This window comes from Camellia sinensis, chromosome 7 (assembly GCF_055761805.1).
Source record: "Camellia sinensis isolate YWXY chromosome 7, ASM5576180v1, whole genome shotgun sequence".
Lineage (NCBI taxonomy): Eukaryota > Viridiplantae > Streptophyta > Magnoliopsida > Ericales > Theaceae > Camellia > Camellia sinensis.
In genome coordinates, this window is record NC_138967.1 from 195997311 (window position 1) to 196023065 (window position 25755).

Genomic DNA, 25755 nt, shown 5'->3' on the forward strand with positions numbered 1-25755 from the left:
CTAAATTAACTATTTCATTTCTTTACAGCACTAATTTGTTGAGGGAAAAGAGAGAAGCAGCAGAGGAAAAGAGAAAACATGAAAGACGAGGGGTTCGGTGGAGCCCATAGTGAAGTGTCTGTTTGGTTACATAGTACTAGACAATTTACATTCTTCCGAGGTTATGTTGCCGGGAAAAATAGGTTTGTCCAGCGTTTTGTTGCTATACAATTACAGAGCCACTTTCTTCCAAACAATAATTTGGACCTGTTCGATAATACAATGCTAACAAATTTGAATTCATCCAGTGCCATGTTACTAGACAAACTTTTTTTTCCTAGCAATATGTTGCCGTTTGATTGGATGATAACAAAAAATTAATTCCGGTTAGTTGTGAAGTGCCTATTCAGTGATACATTGCTATACAAATTGGATTACTCTAGTGTTATGTTGCCAAACTATAATAGATTTGTCTAGGCATTTGTCGTTGTACATTGAAAGATTTACTTTTTTCCTTCAAACATCCATAAATCAAACACGTATCCATAAAATCATAGATAAAAAGTATCCATAAAATTATTCATTAAAAAACCAGTGTACGAATATCCATAAAAGCATCCATAAAATCTATCATTGTTTGCATCACATGTTATCACAATTCATCTATATGGATAGTTTCAGTAGTTACTACAGTAGGGCTGACAAGAGTACGAAATTGATGAACACAGATAGTATATGCTTTCTCCCATCCACTAGCACATGGGTGATGAAAACGAATCCAATTATTTGCTATCGGAGGTACTGGATGACCACGTTGCAAATAAACATATAACAAAGAAATCAATAAGTAAAATTACAAAATAAGACATGGTAATGATCAAAGTAGGCTCGGTAGTTACCTACACAAAATGGTTTCCATTTACAAATCCTATGCAGATATCTCTTCGATCAGGCGTTGCAATCGGTACTACTCTAAGTGGTAGAAACGTCAAGTATTGCTGTATGGATAAATGATAAAGAATGACTCAGTAGTATGATGCTATCAAATGGCTCATGTCGGGCATAGTCATCCAATAATTAAATGCAGGGCTAGGTTCGAAGTAGGATAAGATAGAGGTAAGGTCATCAACCCTTTCTTGTGATCCACATAGTTGCACATAGTGCACTACATTCGAATGCAGCTCAGTTAACAAGTTTCGCCTAACTTATTGCTAATCATCTTCACCTAAACCAATCAATTCAACTATTGCCCTGAAATCACAATTGCCATATGCTTGTACATCTTTTATGTGATGGATATATGGTCTCAACTTTTTCGAAAATTGTTCGAAGTAAGAGATACGATTTGATTTAACCAATATCTCTTCGTTTCAACGTAGTCAATATCTCTTTTGATCGCACCATACTCCTTGACATGCCAACTAATAAGGATGTTTCCTCTTCAGATAATCTGTCAGCAAATGAGTGCCCTTCAATATGTTCAGCAGGCAGATGATTGTACACTTTGCATAAGACATGGAACATCCACTCATCATTTGTAGGTAATTTTCCCCCTCTTAATAGAAATAGATATCCACACTTTTTAGAACCTGTCAACCTTAATCGTTCTCCCTTGATCTTCCTGTTGTCTCTATAGTAACCACTTCTTTCAGAAGCAAGTGTAAGTCTTGGCTTTCTGCCATTACCTCCCGCATCTGATGTTTTTACAACAATGACAAATCCAGTCTTGTTCCTAATGTTAGAAGCCCATTTAATTAATGCTTGACGACTACTAAAAATCTAAACATAATAAATACATTTATACGCCAAATTATTAATAAAACTCAATACAAATTAAAAATTAGAAAAAATTGTATTCATAAAAACCCTTAACAAATCTCGTTTGTAATGAATTCGTGATTGGAGTCCACTAATAATGCAATACTTGCGTTGTTGCAATGAGTATAAATATAATCATTCCAAGCAAAAAAATATAAAATATAAAAAAATAAAACTGAAAATACATGGTAATGAGTAGTCGAACAAATTTAAAAAATTCAGCCTTAGGTTACTGGAAATGTATCTTTTATTTGGTATTAGGCTACCAGACTTATATTTTTTTTTCGGCAATGTGATGCCGGATTATTTTATTTTGTTCGATTTCGAAACACCGAACAAAAGTCGAAGAACAGTCTAGAAAAACGAAACAAAAACCTACCAAACAAATAAAAAAACTTACAATTTCACTTTTTTTATGGTTCTTCCCATCATTTCTTCATCCATTGTTTTCTTTGATGATCAAAACACTATGATTCTTACTTTTTGAAAAGAGATGTGTAAGAGAAAAGAAAAATTGAGAAAGTAAAAAGAAGAGTAAGGATTGAAGACTAAGGGGTGTAAGGACATAATAAAATATATTTAATTTGAGTGTTTTGTCTTTAAAAATAATTTCACACATTGATAAAACTAGAAGAAAAAAAAAAAAATACTCATATGGAGTGCATAAAAAGGTGAAGTAGTGGTGTAAGTAGAATCACCAAATTTCATTAAAGATGTACATCTAGGTAAGTAAATATGTGAAAATAGAATTTTCCTAAATTTTAATCTCCAAAACCTTGATTTTTTTTTCTTTTGTAATGGTTACACAGTGAAATGGCCCAACAACATTTGGTAGTTTTATCTACTAATCTTGGTCTAATATTTCACCAATTCAAACAAACTCCTCTCTCTCTCTCTCTCTCTCTCTCTCTCACCAACCGATCCCACAGAGTGATAGTCTCCAACACATGAATATATATATATATATATCCTTCTCACACATCACTTACTAGCCATAGTTTGATTTTTAAAAAAATTATTTTATTTTATATTTATCATCACTACAAGTGATAAAAAGCGAGTCGAGTTGACAAGTCATAGTTTGATTTTTAGAAATTCCATATGATTTTTTTGTTTATCATCACTACAAGTGCTAAAAAGCGAATTGAGTTGAGTGACACTAGCAGCAGGGCGTTTGATCATGTTGACAAAAAAAACATGGGGAGTAATGAAGAAGAATATCAGACGCTGCTAGTAGGACTTGACTCGCATGCTCGGATTCCGGACTTGACGTCGATTGCGGTGGAAGAGTTTTTACTAACAAATAAGCCCGTGCCGATCCGGGGTATCCTCACCTCGGGTGTTGGGAATCGAAGCTGCTATGGCTGGTTTCGGGCTCATCCATCATCGTCTCCATCTTCAATTACATGCTCTATTTTGTTACTTAGATGTTTACCGGTCATCTTGGTGCTTTAGAGCTCGCGGGAGCTTCCATTGCCAGTGTTGGAATTCAAGGTCTTGCTTATGGAATCATGGTATAGATACATATATATATATATATATATATATATATCTGTTTTACAATAATTCATCAATTCACTGTTGTTGATTGCTTTTTTTTCTTTTTCTTTCTATGTATGTTTTTCTGTTATGTGTTTGTCTCAATTTTACAAAACCATTGCATAAGCCACTACACAAATGATTGGTTTCTGTAATTTATTTCCTATCAATTTTGACATGGGTAAGCCCATAAAGATTATAATCCACCATTTAGGATCCAATACATATCTCAAATACTAGAGTCCAGCACTGCTGAAGCCTCATATAGCAATAGGAACCAATGACATCAAGACACATGACAAGAGAAGGGCAAGCCACATCAGCAGACAAAGATCTGCAAAGTTATTACCACGACACATCGCCATTAATGAGGGCCCCCTTACAGCATTTATTGCGATAACCCCTCTCCGTCGGGACGGCATGCCCTCACCTTGAACAAGGGAAGCTACAGTATAGACTTTCGGCCAAGGTAACAGGCCGGAAGGGACAACGAAATGATTACTAGAGGATATAAGCAGACGTTGAAGACAAGAAGAATGTTAAGCTTTTCTATCTCTAATCTATCTCTACAATTCACTTCTCTTTCTAACTTGCTCGTCGGAGGGTTTGCTGGGGGACTCCCCGTTCCCCGTTTAACTCTTGTGCAGGTTGTCTGGTGGGCTTGATCACTCGGATACCGGTTGGAGAAGCGTGGATGAGTCCGACCCGTCCAAGTCTCTTGTAGTAACATCAAATTTGATTCCTGTATTTTTAAGGATTCATTTAGAAAAATGCTATTTAGTCAATGAGTCACTCAAAAAAAATAAAAATAAAATAATAATAATAATTATAAAGAGTATCTACTATAAAATTATGCAAGTGTCCACCTTAAATCATTTAAATACATTTAGGATTTTAAAATTTTGAAAAGAGTAACTGCAATTTACTCTCTGAACTATTAACTTTATCAAAATTGCCATCTTATTTCCAGAAAAAACATATAAACTCTCTTATTTGGCATATACATGTGTTTGATTGTTCTGTCAAATTGATTTGGAATATACTTGATTTTTAATGTTTGTTGAGAAAGAAAAAAATATATATTATTGTTCCTAGAATTGTTAATTCGTTTGGCAAAAACTAAAAAACTAGAATAGCCAATTCTCAAAGGGGAGTATACAGTTTAAGTTTTTGTTCTTATATCTCATTGTTGTTGATTATGAAAAAATAAAAATCAAGATCCTGAGAAATCCGTATCCCCTATATGAAATTTCTCACTCCGCCACTAAATGCTATCCTTAATTTCTTCTCAAACCAACAAAATGCAGTTGGGCATGGCAAGCGCAGTCCAAACTGTTTACGGTCAAGCCTATGGAGCAAAAAAATACGGAGCAATGGGTATAATATCACAAAGAGCGGTGATCCTCCATGTTGGAGCGGCCATCCTCCTGACATTCCTATACTGGTTCTCAGGCCCTATCCTGAAAGGAATAGGCCAAACGGATAGCATAGCCGAAGAGGGTCAAATTTTTGCACGCGGATTGATACCCCAAATATTTGCATTCGCAATAAGTTGCCCAATGCAAAGGTTCCTTCAAGCACAAAACATTGTGAACCCTTTGGCATATATAGCAGTTGGGGTGTTTTTGTTGCACATTTTGCTGAGTTGGCTAGTGGTGTATGTGTTGGACTATGGGTTGATTGGGGCTGCACTTACTCTGAGTCTTTCATGGTGGTTTTTGGTGATAATACAGGGGCTTTACATTCTATTCAGCCCATGTTGTAAGGAAACTTGGACTGGTTTCTCTATGAAATCTTTTAGAGTGATTTGGCCTTATTTCAAGCTCACTGTTGCTTCTGCTATTATGTTGTGGTATGTATATGTCCACTGCTCTCTCTCTCTCTCAGCGGCTTTGTTTGGTTTTTGCTAAAAAAGTTATTTTTGACTATTTAAACAATAAAAAAAAATTAGTTGTTTGGTTCTGCTCATTTAGGTGACAAAAAAGGGCGAAAAAGTAACATAATAGTTTTCTAGTCCTAGTCTAAAAGGGTTTAAAAAATAAAAATAAAAATTGAAAAAGAATCAAAAGAAGAAGTTCACTAAACTTTAAAAAAAAAAATTCCAAATCCCACATGAACTTTTCCAATTAAAAAAAAAAAAACAGTTTTTTTAACTTCTTCCAAAAGCATAAATTTTTTAGCAATTAACTTTAACTTTAAAAAGTAAAAGAGTCGGAAAAAAAAAAAAAAAACTACTAAAAGGATATTTACCAAACTAGCCCTGAGTATGGATTTAATTTGCATTTTGTCATGATTTTAACAGCTTTTATTATCTTCTATATATTGGCCCCGTTTGGTAGAGCTGTGGGAAAGTAATTATAACTTATAACCTAATAGCTTATAGCTTATACCTGTGAACATAAGTTGATTTTTGACTTATAAATTAAGCTTCTCCTCCCTCACTGAAAAAATAAGTTGATTTTTGACTTACAAAAAGTTATAAGCTGTATTATTAAGCTAAACCAAACACATTAAAATAGCTTAAATTAAGCTAAAAACTAGAATAAGTTGGAAATAAACCCTACCAAACAGGGCCAATGTGTAGTTTGGAAATGTGGTACTTCCAATGCCTTGTGCTTATATCAGGCTTGCTTCCCAACGCTACAATCTCACTAGACTCGATTTCCTTATGGTCTGTATCCATCTTCTCTGTTTCACTTTTCCCTTTTAATAATGTTATATATATATATATATATATATATAAGTAAATTATGTAAATGATCTCTATAGTTTATACGATGTGTCAATTTGGTTGTTGTTGTTGCTTTAATTTGCTCAATTTTGTCTCTTAATTTAACGGATTGTGTCATTTTAGTCTAATAAATAACGGTTGTTAAGTTTAGTGAACGAAAAGTCTACACAATGTGTCAATTTGGTTCCTATTGTTTTAATTTGCTCGATTTTGACAGGGACCAAATTGACACATTGTGTAAACTACAGGGATCAAAGTGACATATAGTTTGACTTTTCATCCACCAAACTTAACAATCGTTATTTATTGGACTAAAATGACACAATTCGTTAAATTAAGGGACAAAATCGAATAAATTGAAACAACAAGAACTAAATTGACACATCATATAAACTACATAGACAATTTATATTATTTTCCCTATATATATTTATATATACCGATAGCCTTTGATTGTGATGAATTTTCAGTATGAATAATTGGAACTGGGACCTGCAGTTTATGTTGGGTCTTGCCGCAGCAGCCAGGTATGTCGTAATTGATTCAAAGAAGGGTAGATTAATAATTCAATTGTTTGAGTGACATTCCACTTTGATCCGTATAGTTCTAATTCAACACATAAGACTTCAAAGTTTTAGCGAGTTTCAATGTGATACTTCTTTCTAGATTTGTTGACCACGTGCACGTTAAGTGAGCTTTTTGGTAGAAAAATCTCAACGTAGTCTAGTGATTGAGAGAGGTTGAAGACAATGGCGGTCATAGAGGGGGGCCATAGACAGGTTAATCAAAAAATCTTGATTAACCCCTTCCAGTTTTAAGTATTTAGTGTATTGGCTCTCTCAAACTCTATAATTTTATTTTGACTCTCTCAAACTTACCAAAAACCTTAATAGCCTATGAAATTTTGAATATTTATAAACTAAATTAGCATTTTAACCCTCTAAAGATCTATGTAAATTTTAGCTTGACACCTAAAAAATCTAATAAGTTTACCTCAACCCTTTACACAAAAGTTTTGGGTCTGCCATTGATTGAAGAATGAAAGAAGCTCTTGCGAATGTAGGTAAGTAATAATTTAACTGCATTATAAGAACTAAAAGCAACTAATTAAAGAGGATTTTTGTATGTTCCAGTGAAGAAAAAAAATTATAAAATTAAATTTATTGCAAGTTTGCTAACTTAGACTTTACTTTCTTTTTAAATTTTGATTTTAATGCAAATTGCAGTGTTCGAGTCGGTAATGAACTTGGGAGAGGGCACCCATTGGTTGCGAAGCTTTCTGTGTTGGTAGTGATCGGGACCAGTATCCTCATCAGTATAATTTTTAGTGCCATTGTTTTGATATTCAAGATTGAATTGAGCAAACTCTTCACAAGCGACTCTGAAGTTATTGAGGCCGTGTCCAATTTGACCCCATTGCTTGCCATCTCTGTTTTTCTCAATGGCATTCAACCCATACTCTCAGGTAATTCAAAACCTAGCCTATATCGATGGCGTGACAATGCCATTGGCCAGTGCGAGACGTGGCAATAGACACTTCATAGCCAATCTTCACAGTATTCGAAGAAAGAAAATTAAGAAAGGAGAGAGTCTGTTTGATTACAAAAATCAAAACAATATATATATAAAGAAAAAAAGAAAAAAAGATTCTTATTTTGTTACAAAACAAAACCATAATCTGGGAAAAAAAAGAAAGGGGTGAAAAAAAAAACAAATAGAACCAACCACTTATAGTAGTATTTTCTCGAACAAAATTTGATCAAGTCCAGTGTTTAACACCGTGTCCTTAAGACAGATTCGTTCTCTCCACGGTACTTTCAGATTATGGACGTCTATCTCCCAGGATAAAATGATTAACGACAATTTAGTAGCAGCACTACAAACTTAATGTCCAATGAACACACTTTGTGTTTATACTATTTCTCATAGAAAATTTATGTAGCAAAAAGTAGGAAATAAAAGTAGACAAGAAGAACGAAAATTGGATGAAAAATAAAATGGAGGACTTGTCTATTTATAGGTGAACTGATGGCTTTTTAGAACAGACTTCAACAGGTGACAAACCTGTTCGGACAAATTTGAAGAGATAAAGTACCTGTTCGGGTTAGATTTCAACAGATAATGAACTTGTTTGGTTGGAGGAAAAAACTGGATACGTGTGTTGGACCAAACTGCCAGCGTTTCAATATGTGGGGGTCGTTTCAAAATTAAGTTTGAATTTCAAACCGAAATTCAAATTCCAAACGGTAAGAATTTAATTTAAAAAAAATAAAATTCAAATATTTTTGGTCCAAAAAATAAGCATTGGGCCGGACATGCCCAACCTAACCTTACATCGCGCACCCAAGCCCAGCCCGTCCTGACAGACAGACGGCGGTGTGCGCGCGTGTTTGTTTTGAGTCTAATGGGTTTAGTCCACTTTGCCCATAACATCACTCTTTCAAAAAACTTGGGTACCCCTTAGGGCTTTCTCTAAGTTGTGAACCCAAGGCTTATAAACTCATACAATGTTAGCCTAGCCAAGCAATGTGGGACAAGCTTTCCTTCCTTTAATTTGGGAAACCCACCAAAACACCATTTTCATGGAGCTTACTTTGGCTTCAATTTCCCATTCACCCGATAATGGTTTTGAACAACCAAATATATGACGTGAATTGTTACGCAGCAAAGAACTCATTGCCACATGGACCTGCCAACTTTGGCTCATAGGTCTCACCTAAAAATTAGATCAAAGTTTAAGAAAAATTTGTTTTTGTCAAACCATTTTTCCAAACCATTTCTTACAATCCCTTATATGAATGGAATTTGATGACAACGGAAATGCAACAATATGCAGAATCTATTGAAAGAGTATAAATAAAAAATATCGTGCATTAGGATAGGTAGCTTTCGGCCTTGAACCTTCCTTGGTGACAACCTATCGGGCTTACTAGTTAACCAATGGACGCGATGCCTTGAATTGTTCAGCCGTTAGTGTAAGCCAAGATAATAGATTTCACACAAAATATCTTTTGACACGTCGTGGTTCTCACGGTTAGGTTCATTTTGGCCCTGAACGTTCCTGGCTATTCATGAGTGCTCTAGAGAATTTAACATTTTCATTCTCATAGAACCGGCACCAGTTCGGCACTCATATAGGTGATTCTTACTGTGAGTATCTCTTATACTCGTCTTGATTTTTATGCCTAAATCAAGATATAAGTAATCATTGAAAGAAAAGCTTATCCTTAAACCTCTGCATACAACACATGCTGCAGATATCACTCTTACCATAGGAATGGGTTGGGAATTTTAACCCCTTAGTGATTTCTAGCAAGCCACACATAACTTAATTGACCCTTTGAATTTAGTTCTTGGGATCTCCAGTCATCTAAGTAGGGTTACCATTATGATGACTCTTATGTAATAGGCTTAATCCCATCTCCCCTTCGATGAACCATACACTTTCTCTTTTGCCAAAACTTTCGTTAACGGATCCGTAATATTCTCTTTAGATTTTATATAATCTATTAAGATTATTTCACTTGAGAGCAATTGTCTTACGGTGTTATGTCGACGACGAATATGTCGTGACTTACTATTATACATTTGACTTTGTGCCCTGCCTATTGCAGATTGACTGTCACAATGAATTCAAATAGCTGTCACAGGTTTTGGTCACATTGGAATTTCTTCTAAGAAGTGACGAAGTCATTCTGCTTATTCTCCTGTTTTATCTAAAGCAATGAATTTAGATTCTATAGTGGATCGTGCGATGTATGTTTGCTTTGTGGATTTTCAAGAAATAGCAGCACCCCCCAGAGTAAACACATATCCATTAGTGGATTTTGAATATTTAGTATCGAATATCCAATTGGCATCACAATAACCTTCCAGCACTGCAGGATATCGAGTAAAGTTCAAACCATGACTACGGGTAAATCTAAGATATCTAAGAACCCAAATGATCGCTTTCCAATGGTTTTCTCCAGGGTTACTAGTGTATCTACTCAATTTACTAACAACATAAGCTATATCAAGACGCGTGCGATTCATTAAGTACATTAGGCTTCCAATGATTTGGAAGTATTTTAACTGAGATACAGCATCACCTTTATTTTTTGATAAATAAAGACTAATGTCTATGGGTGTTCTTGCTACATTCACATCATCCTTGATATATTAACCAATTTCTCAATATAATGAGATTGGGATAATGCATATCCATATGGTTTAGTAATTTTCGTTCCTAATATAACATCTGCAACCCTCATATCTTTCATATCAAATCTTTTGTTCAGCATTTGTTTGGTTGATTTGATCATGTTTTTACTGCTTCCAATGATAAGCATGTCATCCATATAAAGACAAACAATGACATAACCTTTGTCAATGTTTTTAACATAGACGCACTTGTCACATTCGTTTATCTTAAACCCATTAGTAAGCATAGCATGATCAAATTTTCATGCCATTGCTTAGGAGCTTGTTTTAACCCATAAAGAGATTTTACAAGTCAACAAACTTTCTTTTCTTGCCCTGACACTACAATCTCTTCGGGTTGCTCCATATAGATCTCTTTATTTAGATTACCATTTAAGAAAACTGTCTTAACATCCATTTGATGTATCTCTAAATTATACGATGCTGCTATAACAATCAGCATGCGGATGAATGTTATTCTTGTCACAGGGGAATATGTGTCAAAATAGTCCAGACCTTCCTTTTGTCTGTAACCTTTTACCACAAGTCTTGCTTTATACTTTTCTATTGAACCATCTGCTTTTATTTTTCTCTTGAATATCCATTTATACCCAAGAGTTTTAGAACTGGGTGAAAGATCCACCAATTCCCACGTATGATTTTACATAATGGATTCAATTTCACTATTAACAGTCTCTTTCCAAAAATGGTGCTTTAGGACTTGACATTACTTTCTTAAAGCTCTGAGACTCATTTTCTAACAGATATGTTAGTAAATCTGGACCAAAGGATTTTGATATTCTCATTCTCTTACTTCATCTTGGTTCATCATCAGTTAAATCTTGTTAGTTGAGACCATTACTAGTCTCTTGCGTTTGATTGTCATTAGTCTCTTGAATTTGTGTATAATCATAAGTTCTTTTTCGTAAAATTAATTCCTATATTTTCTTGTAAGGAAAAATATGTTAAAAAAACACAGTATTCCTTGACTCTATGATAGTGTTCATATGTATATCACGTATTTCTGATTTATAAGTCAGAAATTGATATGTACTACTGTTACCCAGGAAGGCAACCCAAGAGGGGGGTGAGTTAGGTAATTAAAAAACTATAAACATAAAATTGATTACAATTAATCAAGTAAGTAAATGCAGCAGGCAATCAATTAATACATAGGAAATGAAGGAGAAGGAAGGAAGAGCTCAAACACAAGGATTTATAGTGGTTTGGCTCACCGGCTTACGTCCTCTACTCAATATACCTCCTTGAGAATTTCCTCACTATGAATCAAATCAATACACCACCAAGCTTCACTTAGCTTGTGGATTTTTACAAAGGACTTCTATATGTTGAGGACTTCTCAACTAAATGCCTCATTTTTCAAGTATTTCACTCAAAAAATAAGGAATAAAAATAAGAGGTACAACTGTCATCTTTTACAAATTTTCTTTTTCAAAAGATAGATATGAAAAGGTAAGCACAGAAGGAATTTAAGACTCACTCATATATGAAAGTAGAAGTACAATGAAGTTTATTAAAAGCTCTTGAAAGCTTTGAGGTTCTTATGCTGAAGAGTTGTGTGTTTCGAACATGAAGAGCTTCTTTTTTATAGCATTAATGGCTTCTAGCTGTTGGAGAGAAGCAAAGATGAATCTTCTAGCCATTGGAGCAAATCATGGAGGATAATTTCTAGCTGTATTGATCAGAGCATGGATGTATCCAGACTGTAATCAAGTCTTTGGGAGAGGAGTTTCATTAAATGCACAAGCTTTTCATTAAATGCTCAACCTCATAAGTCAAGTCTTAGTAGAAGATATAATGTCAGAAAAGCCTACTAAAGGATCAGAAATGATAACTTATTCTGCACATAGATAAAAAAAAGTGGCTAAGAAATGAGTTGTGTTAGTCTAGATCTGATTGGGCGGCTGGGTTTTTTAAACCCAAATTTACGAGTGTCGACCTCTACAGATTGGGTGTCAAACCTTTGCTCTTTTTTTTCTTTTCTGAGTTAATTTTAGGTGTTCCTGGTGTCAACCCTTTCGTAACTGGGTGTAGGGGTGAGCAACGGATATACCGATCTGCCAAAACCGACCGAACCGAACCGATCCGCCTCATTTTGGATGGATGCGTGATGACGAGCGGACGGTTACGGATTGATTTTCTCCAATCCGCCAATTTGGCGGACGGATGGCGGATTTGAGATTCCTTTGGCTACAACCGAACCGCCAAACCGCGAGCACCCCTAATAATTTATAAGACTTTATGTTTTCAATTTGTTTAAATATTTTGTTTGTGTTTTCAATTAAAAAAGAGTTTAAATATTGTAGACCGCTCCGGAGAACTCCCGCTCTCCGCGCCGCGAGGGCGCGAATTCGTTTTGTTCTAAGCTACTACAGTTCGGACTCAATGTCACGGTTCTGAATCTAATCTCACAAAGTGCAATGTGAACAAATGCAAAGATTTAGAACCGTGACATTGAGTCCAAAATCTGGCAAATCGTTTTGGAAAACTGATTTTATAAAGAAGTGCCAAACATGGACTGCTTTGCCAGATATAGAGTCGCCACCTAAATATTTTATTTTGGTGGAAATTTAGGAAACCCTGACTCGTGCCTAAGGCCACGTGTCCGTCATCACCAAAGTTGCCTCGGCTTGGGAACTTGGGTACGAGAGTGGAAGGTCATGCAATGAGCACCCCCGCTTGCCCGATCGAAAGATCGGCCTTTACTAAGCATGATATTTTGTTTTTGAAAACACATATGTTCTTATTCCGGTTATTAATCTAACCTTACTACGTGATGCGCACAACATACAAGTATAGACTAGATTGCCTAAGTTGGAACAAAACATTTCATGTTTGTTTGTTTGAAAATGGTTTAAAGTTTGCTACTCGCAAGTAGGCTAAGCCAGAGATTTGATGAATTATTCAAATTCAAGAAATCCAATCTTCACCCACAGGCATTCAGGCAGTTATATCAAATAAGCAGTTAGCCTCATGGCAAGCATGCTTTCATGGCAACATTAACACACATGCAATATGCTAAAGAGTAAACACTCACAGTGTACTCCGAGTCAAAACAGAGAACTAGTTAGAAATCATGCATGATCCTAGTTCATGTTAAGATGACTAATGCAACACAGGTGAAAATGCAACTGAAATAGGCTCGGCTATTCTACGATGTCACGTGAAATGTAACTTGGTACATGTATTCAAATTGAAATTGAAATACAATGCAATTTGTATGATGCGCCGAGCCTGGTGCATGCAAAACAGATGAATGGATGCACGCATGCAAAGCATAAGGTATGCTAATTGAAATATACCCTAAAACTAACCATCATAAACGGTTAAGTAAAAGGGAGAAAGAAATGGGGGTTGGCAGACATGCATCACACACACGCACGCTTATTACAACAGTTGGCCCTCTCGTAGGACGGTTCGAGTAAGAAGCTAACTAGCTAATCTAAGCTAATTAAACTAATTATTACATCACAAAACTAATTAACTAACAAGCTAATTAATTAAGTACAAAACTAAGCTAATTAACTAACAAGTTAACTAACTAGTAATTACAACACAAATTGAATAGCTAAACGCATTAACTAATTAGGTGCAGAACCAAAGCATAAACTAGCTAGGGAAAGCATTAAAGGTAGGTCCTCGGGATGAGGAGTGCATGCATACTCGGTCGCCTCGTTCGGAAATCCGTTGCGATGCCCCAACTTGCCTCTGTTTGAAATTGTCCTCAGAACTTTGCATCAAGCTCCAGAAAGCTTCCAACTCACCTTGGGGACCTGTGAGAGGGCTGCCGACCACCTAGGGGTGTTTCCAGCCACTGGTCGACCACTTTCTATTGCTACAGACCAGAAAAAGTGGTCGGCCAGCTAGTTTTTCTGGTCGGCCGACCAGTTTTTGCTGCACTCTTCCACTTTACTGCAACAGGGAGCAAGAAAGGGCATGGCAATGTATTTGCAAGATATGTGTGCACAACCACCCTCCCTATTATTTCATAAGCTCAAGGGAGTGTGGTTCTCGACCCTCGGGCCACCAATCGCGCATTTCAATGCATGATGGCCGAGAAGCGAAGTTGCACAATTCAATGTAAAATGAATGCACACATGAACACATAAAGCCTTGAACTCTATCATGTATGATCAAGAGCGTCAGGGACCGAGAATTGAGGCATGTTTTATCACTTCAAGTATGAAACGTCCCTCGTTCCTCGTGTTTGGACTAATACCTAATCCAAACAAATGCAATGCAAGTCAAGCATGCAAACATGCAATGCAACTACATGGCATACACAATGCAAAGAATAACATGGCATACGCAATGCAATGTAACACGGCATACACAATGCAATCAACAACATGGCATACACAATGCAAACAACAACATGGCATACTCAATACAATGTGACATGATCAACTTAACAAAGCTAATGACACGCAAACAATGCTAATGCATGCATACACAATGCAAGGCAACATAAGCATGCAACAACCTGATGCAATGTAACAACATTCACATAACATGCTCGATGGACTTAAACCAAAATGGACAGACCTCAGTCATGCCCAAATCAGTGGCCATAATGATGAAAATAAGGCATGAAGTACAAAGTAAATGCATGCACAATGCAAAGGCCCATTGACCGGGCATAAGAGCACAACTCTCAAGAGTGCTCAAAGAGTGACAAATGTGGAAGTGTAACAACACAAAGTGCACTGAAATAAGGTATGAAATGATGCCAAATCACCCAAACAATACAAGTATAGCATGCAAAGGTCCTTAAGCATTAGAGCTAGCAAAGAGGACTATACAAAGGGACATGCAACACATGGCACAATGCATGAACCAACCATGGACAGAGCTTAATTAGGTCTAAACAAAGACCAAAACATGCTAAGATGATGGCTCAAGGACCTAGGCAGGATGGCTACATGCTAGGCCACAAAGCTAGGCGACAAATGCACAACACTCGAAGGCACTTAAAGAGTGAATGAAGTGGGAACATGGCAATGCTACATGCTCTGAAATAACATATGAATGATGCCAAATCATGTACATGATGCAAATGAAGCATGCTATGGTGTTCAAAACTTGAAGCTAGCAAGGCCAATTGCACTATAACTATGCAAAACATAAAGCATATGGTCAAGGCAACCCAAAACAGTCCTAGAACATGTCAAAATGATGCTAAAATATGTATGGAAGGAAGCCAAAACAAGCTAGTATGAAGGGCATGAAGCATGGAATACGCAAGGCCAAAATGGAGGGTTACACTACACCTACCAAGACCAAGTATGAGATGGCTTCGCCAACAAAAATCAGAGTTATATCATGGCAAAATAACCCCAAAAACACATTGAAATGATAGCTCGCAAGCTTAGGCATGAAGGCATACGCAATGATTCATGTTTAAGGCATAAAGGGCAAACCCTCCAACGCATTGAAAGCGTGAAAGATGTAAGTGTATGACCATGAAACATGCACTAAAATCTCATAACAAATGATTCCAAATCATTCAAATAGACCAAGCAATGCATGCTAGTGGACTTGATACACAAGGCTAACAAGCTAGAATGCATTATAGCTATACAAAGCATGTCATGCATCACCAAAACAACACAAATCAGAGCTAGAGCATGCTAAAACATGGACAAAAGCTTCTTAAAGTTAAGCCAAAATCATGCTAGAATGATGGTCTAAAGCATGGTACACATTAGGCTAATTTGTGGGATTGCACTACAAGTGCATGGAGCATGCATGGGGCTATCAAACCAAACCTTAACAAAGGTATATCATGGCAAAACAACACCAAGAACATGCTGAGATGGACTCAAAACAAGCTAGAAAGACATGCTATTTCATGAAGCATACAAAACTAGTTTGTGAGAAATACACTACAAGTGCACTAAGCATGCATGAGGTGACAAAACCAAGTCAAAATAGTGGTATGCCATGCTGAAATAATCCCACATACATGCTAAGATATAGCCAACATAAACTTAACAAACATGCTCACACATGAGGCATTCAAAGCAAGCATTCAAGAACACAAGGAGAGGGAATGACCCTCTCCTATTTGGGACTTTAAAATACCATTTCCACCACTGAAATTCTTCTGAGTTTCAGTGGTGAGAAGGCCAAAACAAGGTGATCTCAATAGCTTAAAAAGATGGCACAAGAACAAGGCCAAACAAAGCCTAAGAGGGGGTAGACTACCCCCAACACAAAAGAGACCTTAAACAAACATGCTAAGGACTAAAAAATAGAACTTTTTTTAGTAGGAAGTTAAGCCTAAAACACCATGCAAATAGGGCTAAAAGCTTGAACCAAAACAAGGGTTTTAAGGGTTAGAAGCTCACCCTTGTAGAACAACTTTGAAGCTACAACTCCAGCAGCTTTTCTGAGCTCAAGCCTCTCCAAAAGCACCAAAACTAGCTTCTAAGAGCCTCAGCAACAAAAGAATGGTGTTTGAGTGTGTGTTTGTGTGCAATAATGTGATAAAAAGGCACTTTTGAACACAAAAATGAAGAGAAGATGCAAGATAGATACAAAGGTGTATGTATAACTCTCAAGCACAAAAATCTGAACCTAAAGGAGGAGTGGGGAGGTTATCTTATATAGAGAACAAGCAACAAGCTTGTTGGACAAGCTTTTGGCCTAAAGCCATCCCTCTATACACGTGTATGGAGGATGGCTTCTGTGCCTTCCAGTTGGCACAACTGGCCTAAAAATATCTCCAAAAAGGTGATGGAAAGCTGCCGACCACTTGAAGTGGTCGACCAGCTACTTCTACTGGTCGGCCGACCAGTGGAAGTGGTCGGCCAAGGAAGAAAGTGGTTGGCCATGGTGGGAGATGGTCTGCAGCATGAAAGCAAGGCAGTGGTGTGGTGGCCGACCAGAAAAGGTGGTCCAAAGACCAAGAAAACCAGTTAGCTGACTAGAAAACTGGCTGGCGGGAAGAAAAGTGGTCTCCAAGGGGAAGAACTGGTCTCCCACCCTTATACCACCTTCCAAACAAGGGAAACAAGGTTTGTACAAAAAAAAAAACCAAAAAAGATGCAAGAAAAAAGTTCGGAAGGCAAAGCGCGCAGTCGAAAGTCTCAAAAACTAGTCTACAGGCACCAAAAGTGGTCTCCCGGATCACAATGTCCCTCTAGGCAGAGGTAACAAGGCATGGTTCGAAAACCAAGCCAAACGGAGAACATTAAGCGGTCCTAAGACAAAGCGCGCGGCTGAAGACTCCGAAAATCGAAAACTAGTCTCCAAGAGCGAAAAGTGATCTACGACCACAAAGAGGTGGTCTAAAAGACCTCCCCCTCCCTCCAGGGAAGAGAAACAAGGCTTCGTTTGCAAACCGAGCCAAAACACAAAGAGTTCAGAGGCCCGGAGGCAAGGCACCCAGCTGAAAACTCCGAAACCTCGAAATGAGCACAACATGCGCAATCACCGAGCGCTCAATCGATGACATCTGAGTTTTAAAGTTGGTCAAAAATGGGGTGCCTACAAATATTCTGTTGAAAAAAAAAATTCAACTTGAATATATTTTTTGAATTGAAAAAAATAAACGTATTTTTTATCTATATTTTTTGGTTTTTAAATTTAACTCTAAAAATAATAAATAGAAAATATGATATATGTTGGTTCGTTTTTGTTTTCAAAAACATATATAGATGTAACAATACAGAGACATACAATCTCTACTACTACCCTGTTCATGGTTTTGGTGGTTTGAATTGTTATTATATTTTAAGAACCACAGATTGTAATACTTTATATGGATGAATCATGCTGTGATTGTAATATGTGGATGAGCCATGCAGTGATTGTGATATTCTAAATTTTCAAACTTTTTTTTTTTGGATGAGACATACAGTGATTGTAATAGTTTTTAAGTCATTGACTGTAATACTTTTTTTTTTTTTTTGAGGAAGTGCACAAGTTGAATTATGTTAAAAATTTATGAAATCTTAAACTGCCAAACCGATTCGTATCCATCTGCCAAACCACCAATCCGCTCAATCCACATCCGCCGGATTGGTGGACGGATGCAAATTGATTTTCTCCAATCCGCCAATTTGGCAGACAAATGGCGGATTGGAGGTTCCGTGGCCGCAACCGACCCGCGCCCACCCCTAACTGGGTGTCGACCCTTTTGTTTCCTGGAAATCTGAACTTTGTTTGCTGAGTTTTAGTGTCGACCCTCGTCATTCTTGGTGTCGACCCTTGTTACTGGATTGTGTTTTGAAATTTAGTGTCGACCCTTGCCATTCTTGGTGTTAACCTTTGCTGCTGGATTGTGTTTTGAAATTTAGTGTTGACTCTTGCTGTCTTAGTGTCGACCCTTGCAGCTGGAACACTTAGGCATTGTGAACTTCATTCTGGTGTCGACCTTTGCTATATTAGTGTCGACCCTATTACCTGTTTTAAGCATAAATAGTGTTTTGCATACATGTGCTAATTTCATGATTTGAGGGGCTAAAAACCATTGAAAAAAAAACACTATAGAAACATATATCTTTTAGAATCATTGATGCACAATACTTTTTCCCTCTTCTAGTTTGAACAAATTTAAGATCACACACATCAGTATGAATTAATTCTAGAGGTTCGATTTTTCTTTCAACCGATTTAAATGGAGCCTTAGTTAGTTTTGCTTCTACACATATCTCACATTTGTGATTAGGATCAATTTCAAACTTTGGTATACAATCCAAACCAATTAGTCTACGCAAAGCATCAAAATTCACATGTCCTAATCTACCATGCCATAAATTTGACTCAAGAATATAAGCAAAAGATGTGTTACTCTTATTAATAATAGATTTTGGTACAACAGTCATTACATTCAACTTGAAGAGACCATCACTCATGTATCTCTTACCCACATACATACCACTATTTGTTAATAGAAACTTATTAGATTCAAATACAAGTCTAAAACTATTTTTACTTAACAAAGAACCAGAAACTAAATTCTTCTGAATGTCTGGTACATGCAGCACGTTGTTGAGGGTAAGTTCCTTCCCCGATGTCATCTTCAAGATAACTTTCCCTTGTCCAGCCACAACAGAAGTAGACGAATTTCCCATGAATAGTTGTTCACCATTTGCAGCCTCATTATAAGTAGTGAATATCTTTTTGTTCGCGCAAATGTGTCGAGTTTTTCTAATGTCGACCCACCATTCCTTGGGATTTTCAACCAAATTAGCATCAGACACCACAGCAGAGAGATTTTGTCATTTACCTCGTTAGAGATGTATTCTAGTTCTATCACATTGGCTTGATTGATAGTCTTCTTGCTTGTACTTCCGCGATCCTTCTTAAGGCGTCGGCAATCAAGGGCACGATGTCCAGTCTTGCCACAATTATAGCATTTTCCTTTGAAATTTTTTTTGCCATTGTTGTCGCCTTGTTTAGGACCATCTCCAGCAAATTTCATCTTCTTGTTATGTGGTTTGGGCACTTGTTCAATTACATTAGCCTTGGACTCAATGGGATTTTTACCATTCATCTTTTCAGCCTTACGGTTATCTTCCTCAATTCTCAGTCTTACAATAAGTTCATTCATAGTCATGTCTTTGCGTTTATGTTTTAAATAATTTTTGAAATCCTTCCAAGTCGGTGGTAATTTTTCCACTATAGCAGCGACTTGGAAAGACTCACTAAAAGACATACCCTCACCATAAATAGCATGCAAAATTAATTGAAGACTTTGAACTTGAGAAATAACCATTTGGGAGTCTACCATAACAAAATCCAGAAATTTACCGACAACAAGTTTCTTTGTGCTGGCATCCTCTGTCTTGTATTTTTTCTGCAAAGAATCCCACAATTCTTTTGCTATTTTTAGGGGCTTGTAAACATTATATAGCATGTTGTCTAGGTCATTGAGGATGTAATTTTTGCAAAGAAAATCAGAATACTTCCATGCATCTACTGCTACAACAACTTGCCGATCACTTTCATCCTCTTTAAGCACTAGAGCATCTTCATAGAGAAACCAGGCAAGATTAAGAGTTGTTAGATAGAACATCATTTTCTGCTGGTATCTTTTAAACTCTGTATCGTTAAATTTTTCAATTTCTCTCCATGGTTCACAGGTACCACAGGCATTTGAACAGGATTTTGGGCAATCGCCGGTGTTAGTGTCACAACTAGATTTGGTGTACCAGTTTCAGTAGCCATCAATTCTATTTAAAAAAATCAGAAAACAAATTAGAAGCAATATAATTTTCTAGTTACAAAAACTAGAAAAACAAATCATAATGGTGAATACAATGAAGAAACGAATTCTATCTTAAGATTAATAGCCAATCTTCACAGTATTCGAAGAAAGAAAATTAAGAAATGAGAGAGTCTGTTTGATTTCAAAAATCAAAACAGTATATATATAATAAAAAAAAGAAAAAGAAAAAAAAAGAAAAACAAATTCTTATTTTGTTATAAAAACAAAACCAGAATCTGGGAAAAAAAGAACGGGGAAAAAAAAAAACAGAACCAACCACTTACAGTATTATTTTCTCGAACAAAATTTGATCAAGTCCAGTGTTCAACACTGTGTCCTTAAGACAGATTAGTCCTCTCCACGTGGCTTTCAGATTATTGACGTCTATCTCCCAAGATAAAATGATCAACGACAATTTAGTAGTAGCACTACAAACTAAATATCCAATGAACATACTTTGTGTTTATACTCTTTCTCATAGGAAATTTATGCAGCAAAAATGCAAGAAATAAAAGCAGACAAGAAGAACAAAAATTGGATGAAAAATGAAATGGAGGACTTGTCTATTTATAGGTGAACTGATGGCTTTTCAGAATAGACTTCAACATGTAAGAAACCTGTTCGAACAGCTTTGAACAGGTAAAGTACTTGTTCGGGTTAAATTTGAGCAGATAATGAACCTATTCGGTTGGAGAAAAAATCCGGACAGGTGTGCTGGACCAAACTGCCAGCATTTCAATATGTTGGGGTCATTTTGAAATTAAGTTTGAATTTCAAACTGAAATTCAAATTCGAAACGGTAAGAATTTAATTTAAAAAAAAAAAATTCAAATATTTTTTGCCCAAAAAGATAAGCATTGGGCTGAACAAGCCCAACCTAACCTCACATCACACACCCAAGCCCGCCATACCGGATGGCGGTGGTACATGCGTGAGTTTGTTTTGGGTCTAATGGGTCTAGCCCACTTTGCCCATAACCTCACCCTTTTACAAAACTTGGGTACCCGTTGGGGCCCTTTTCAAATTGTGAACCCAAGGCTTATAAACCCATACAATGTTAGCCTAGCCAAGCAATGTGGGACAAACTTTCCTTCCTTTAATTTGGGAAACCCACCAAAACACCATTTTCATGGAGCTTACTTTAGCTTCAATTTCCCATTTACCCGATAATGGTTTTGAACAACCAAATATATGACGTGAATCGTTACGCGACAAAGAACGCGTTGCCACATGGACCCACCAACTTTGGTGCATGGGTACCACCTAAAAATTAGACTAAAGTTTAAGAAAAATCTATTTTTTCCAAACCATTTCTTACAACACTTTCGTCGCGCACTGTCCAATGGCGTCGAAATGCTAATGATCTTGCAAGAAAAGTGACCTTTGGTTGCTTCTGTTGATCTAAGCCGTGATCCGAACTTTAATGATTGGCGGCGTGACGATGCCATTGGCCAGTGCGAGACTTGATTGGTTGCCTTGCTTTATGAATGGGTTCGTAGATGGTTGGCCAATGGAGTTGCCTTGTTGCAGCTGCGCGGTCTTTTCCCCCACAAGACCTCCATCATTTCTTTTTTCTCACTAATCCCCTTTGCAATTGCCTTCTCTTTTCTTGTTTCCCACCAAAATCCTCATCGAATTTGCCAGCGCATCATAGTTTAGTCTTAGTTTAAAATGTAAGAAAAAGTGGTAGAACGAAATCGACTGTATAAGATTGATCGAAATTTTAGTTTTTGATCGATATTTTGATTAAAAAAACTATATTTTTCTCTCAATACTGACTAAACTGAACCACTTATACCCATACTCTTACCCTTTCTATACTATTATATAAAATACAATTTGCTTGGCAAAGCTATGTCACACTTTTTTTCATATCCAAACTACCCTTATATAATTACATTGATTTCAAATTTTAATTAATTCCGTCAGTTACTTTTTTCTTTTCTTTTCTTCTTCTTGTTCTGAAATTAAGATTTTGTGGTGTAAAAATTGTATTTGTTTCCTTTTGTGAATATTTACACGGGTGGCCATTGGGAGTGGATGGCAAGGTGTAGTGGCATATGTTAATCTTGCCACTTACTATATGATTGGTCTCACAATTGGATGTGTTCTCGGCTTCAAAACTAGCTTAGCTGCAGCTGTAAGTAACTCTCTCTCTCTCTCTCTCTCTCTCATTTAATTAAATGATAATATTGACTTGGCTTGGTACAGGGGATCTGGTGGGGGATGGTATAGTTGGAGTTCTCTTGCAGACAATAACTCTCTTGATTATAATAGCCAGAACTAATTGGGATGCCGAGGTAAAATAATCTTGTCTTCAACTTAACTTGTGTAAATCGTCTTATCAATGCTTTGTAGAATTAACATTGGGTTGCATTGTGCTTGTTGGGCCCATTTTTAAAACTATTTAAGGACAATTAGTATCAGAACTTAGCTCGAGGGGTCTTGGATTCCAATTTATTTGTTTGAACTTGTTTCTCATTTGCATATCTATATATGCAAGACGTGGTTGCACGCGAAGGTGGGTGTGTATTTATGTAATAAATGTCATATGTATATATAGGGCCTGACATGTTTAAAAAATATTAGAACCCATCATATTACATGAAAAAACAATCTAGGATACGAAAATTTTTATTAAAATAGTTTAGTGATGTATAACACCTTTTTGTTGGATCCATTTCGTAACAGTTATAGCCATTAATTCCTTATGCTGATTTCATGCAGGTTGTAAAAGCTGCAGACCGATTGAAGCATTCTGTAAATAAAGAAGCTTTATACCTTGTGGACAACATATGACTCACATATTTTGGTGTTACATAGACCGTTAGTCTTTGTTTCAACCTCCAGAGTGAAACTACTAGTGACCAAACCACACAGTTCAACTAATGTTGTAGTCCTTATTTATGTTTCTCTTTTTCCCATTCACTCTCTTTCTCACTCCGTGTTTTTTTTTGGGGATTTTTTTTAAGGTCCCTGATATTAAGATTTTATAGCATAAATGACATCTAATATGTTCATAATGTCTAAGGTCCCTCAACATCGATTTAGAGAAATTTCAATCCGAGAGAAATTCTCTCCAGAGAAATTTTGGACTTCCCAAAGAATTTCTTTGGGTTCAAATCAGAGAAAATTGAAATTTCTCTGAGTACCAAAGAAATCCAGAGAAAATTTGTGTGGCTTTGTGTGGCTTTATCCAGAGAAAATTGCGTAAAGAAAAGTTGTGTGGCTTTGTGTGGCTCTATCCGGAGAAAATTGTATAGAAAAAATTTGTGTGGCTTTGTGTGGCTCAGAGAAAATTGTGTAGAGAAAATTTGTGAATAGAGTCAGAGAAAATTTCTCTAAGTTCACAAATTTTTCTAGCTCTATTCACAAAGAATTTCTTTGACTTTGTGTAATATGTAAGCCAACAATGCAATCTTTACTAACAAACCCATAAAATAATACTGAAGTAGTCAACAATCACAAATTTCAAATAAAGTTTTGTCCACTTAAATTTAGTTCTAACAAGAAATTCCCCATGAATAGAATTGTTTGTCTCCACTCTGAATTCCAAGACTTACCAGATATGTGTGTGCTACAGCTACAAGTTCTTTCACAAAATGTAAACATCGGTCTCTTCATAGGCATATTCAGGGTGCAAATACTGGCGTGGGACCGTCTGGATGTCGAGAAGAAGATGTCCGTTTAATCCAGAGAATTTCTCTGGTCCAAACCAGAGAGACCAGAGAAATTCTCTGGATTAAAACTAGAGAAATTCTCTCTATTTGCAGCAGAGTTGCATTTTTATGAACAGTCCTTGGTGATCGTACATTGATCTAGGAAACCCTAACCTTGGATGCGTCTTCACAATCTTGAATCACATCTCCTAATCGAGTTCATGGGAGTGAGATTCCAGTTCATAAGGACTCTAGCCAGCCAACATCAAGTTCATTGAAGCCTAGCCAGTTGTGATCTGAGTTCACAATCAAGCTCATCCAATCTAATAAGAATTTCAGAAATCAACAGGGGTAGTGTTTGGGTCAGAAGAAGAAAAAAAAAAGCACATATATCAGATTTCTCATCACCACACGAAAAATTGAATTACGGATATCAATTGAAGCCTCAATGAAACAACAAGCACAAAAGAATAAAACATTTTTAGATCGAAAAATTCAAATCTTCAATGGATCTATGAATATACAGAAAAACATACAGTAAAAAATTCAGATAGATACAAATCTAAGCAACCACAAACATAGACATATATATAGATATAGATATAGATATAGATATAGATATAGATAGATAGATAGAGCGAAAAGGCACTTATTCCTCCCCATGGCGAAAAAAGGTTTGGGATTGAAATCTTTGAAAACCCTTGAAAATGGATGGAGGAGGAGTTTGTGTATGTACATATCGTGGTGGGTTAGAAGCTAGAGGCCTTTGTCAGATTATCCGGCGAAGAAGAAAACCAAACTTTGAAATCTCGAATTCGAAGATTAGTCTCTGCATTCTTCTCTCCAGGAAGATCAAATATGGAGGGAGACGTATGGGAATGTGTGAGGGACCTTAGACATCACAAAATAATATTATGGATCTCTCTCATTACTAAAAAAAATGGGAGAGAAACTTTAGACTAATTTTCTCCTTTTTTTTTTCTTTCTTTTTTCTCTCTTCTTTTTTGTTTTTTTGCATAAGTAAATGGAAGGACTCTTTTGGCAAAACAAAAAAAAAAAAACAAAATGCTTTGGCTTTAATGTTGTTTCCAACAACAGCAATCCTAAAGGAAATCTATTGTACCACACATCATATATATATATATATATATATCATGAAAAGTAGTATTTTTTCTATACTTATGTGGCACATTATAAGGGTTTACTTTTTTTTTTTTAAGAGAATCACGCCAGTATGTATTTTCTTAATTACATGTAGAGTTTTATACAAACTCAAACCTAATTTAAATTAGGAGCAGTTACACACAAGTACTAATTTATGAACTTATACTCCATTAAGTCTTAACTAAGATTATTAAGACATTCAAGTCCCATTAAATTAATAGTCGGAAAACAATAATTGTTCATCATTTATGATTATCTATAAAGGAATATGATGATTTGACATTTATTTTGATTTTCAAAACTTTAAAATATCAACTTTCAAATTAAAAAAACTACAAAAAAAAAATTTATGTGAAAAAAAAAAAACTAATTAGTGTGTTTGGTTCTAATTTTCTGAAAATTGAGTTTTTTGTTTTTCATGTTTTTCGTTTTTAATGAATATTTTA

At 36.2% G+C, this 25755-nt stretch overlaps 1 protein-coding gene and 1 pseudogene across 2 annotated transcripts; one reads left to right on the forward strand and one right to left on the reverse strand.

The window, feature by feature from the left end:
• Window positions 1-1329: 1329 nt before the first annotated feature.
• Window positions 1330-3193, reverse strand: LOC145796433 (uncharacterized). The gene is made up of 2 exons (XM_082881543.1): window positions 3132-3193; window positions 1330-1711 (listed from the first exon to the last, which is right to left on the reverse strand). The coding sequence occupies exons 1-2, from the start codon at window positions 3191-3193 to the stop codon at window positions 1330-1332; spliced, it is 444 nt and encodes a 147-aa protein (XP_082737669.1).
• On the forward strand, window positions 2672-23285 carry LOC145796434 (protein DETOXIFICATION 41-like; annotated as a pseudogene). The gene is made up of 8 exons (XR_014336857.1): window positions 2672-5188; window positions 5921-6007; window positions 6538-6620; window positions 7031-7050; window positions 7253-7516; window positions 22513-22626; window positions 22698-22786; window positions 23214-23285. The product of XR_014336857.1 is annotated as a protein DETOXIFICATION 41-like (transcript).
• Window positions 23286-25755: the final 2470 nt, after the last annotated feature.

What these genes read in the sequence shown, in the direction of transcription:
- LOC145796433 (XM_082881543.1), bottom strand. Translation starts at nt 3,193, where the DNA reads ATGGAGACGATGATGGATGAGCCCGAAACCAGCCATAGCAGCTTCGAT. An exon ending in TTCGATTCCCAACACCCGAG is followed by an intron (nt 1,712 to 3,131) that starts GTGAGGATACCC and finishes TTCTAACATTAG; the next exon opens with GAACAAGACTGGATTTGTCA.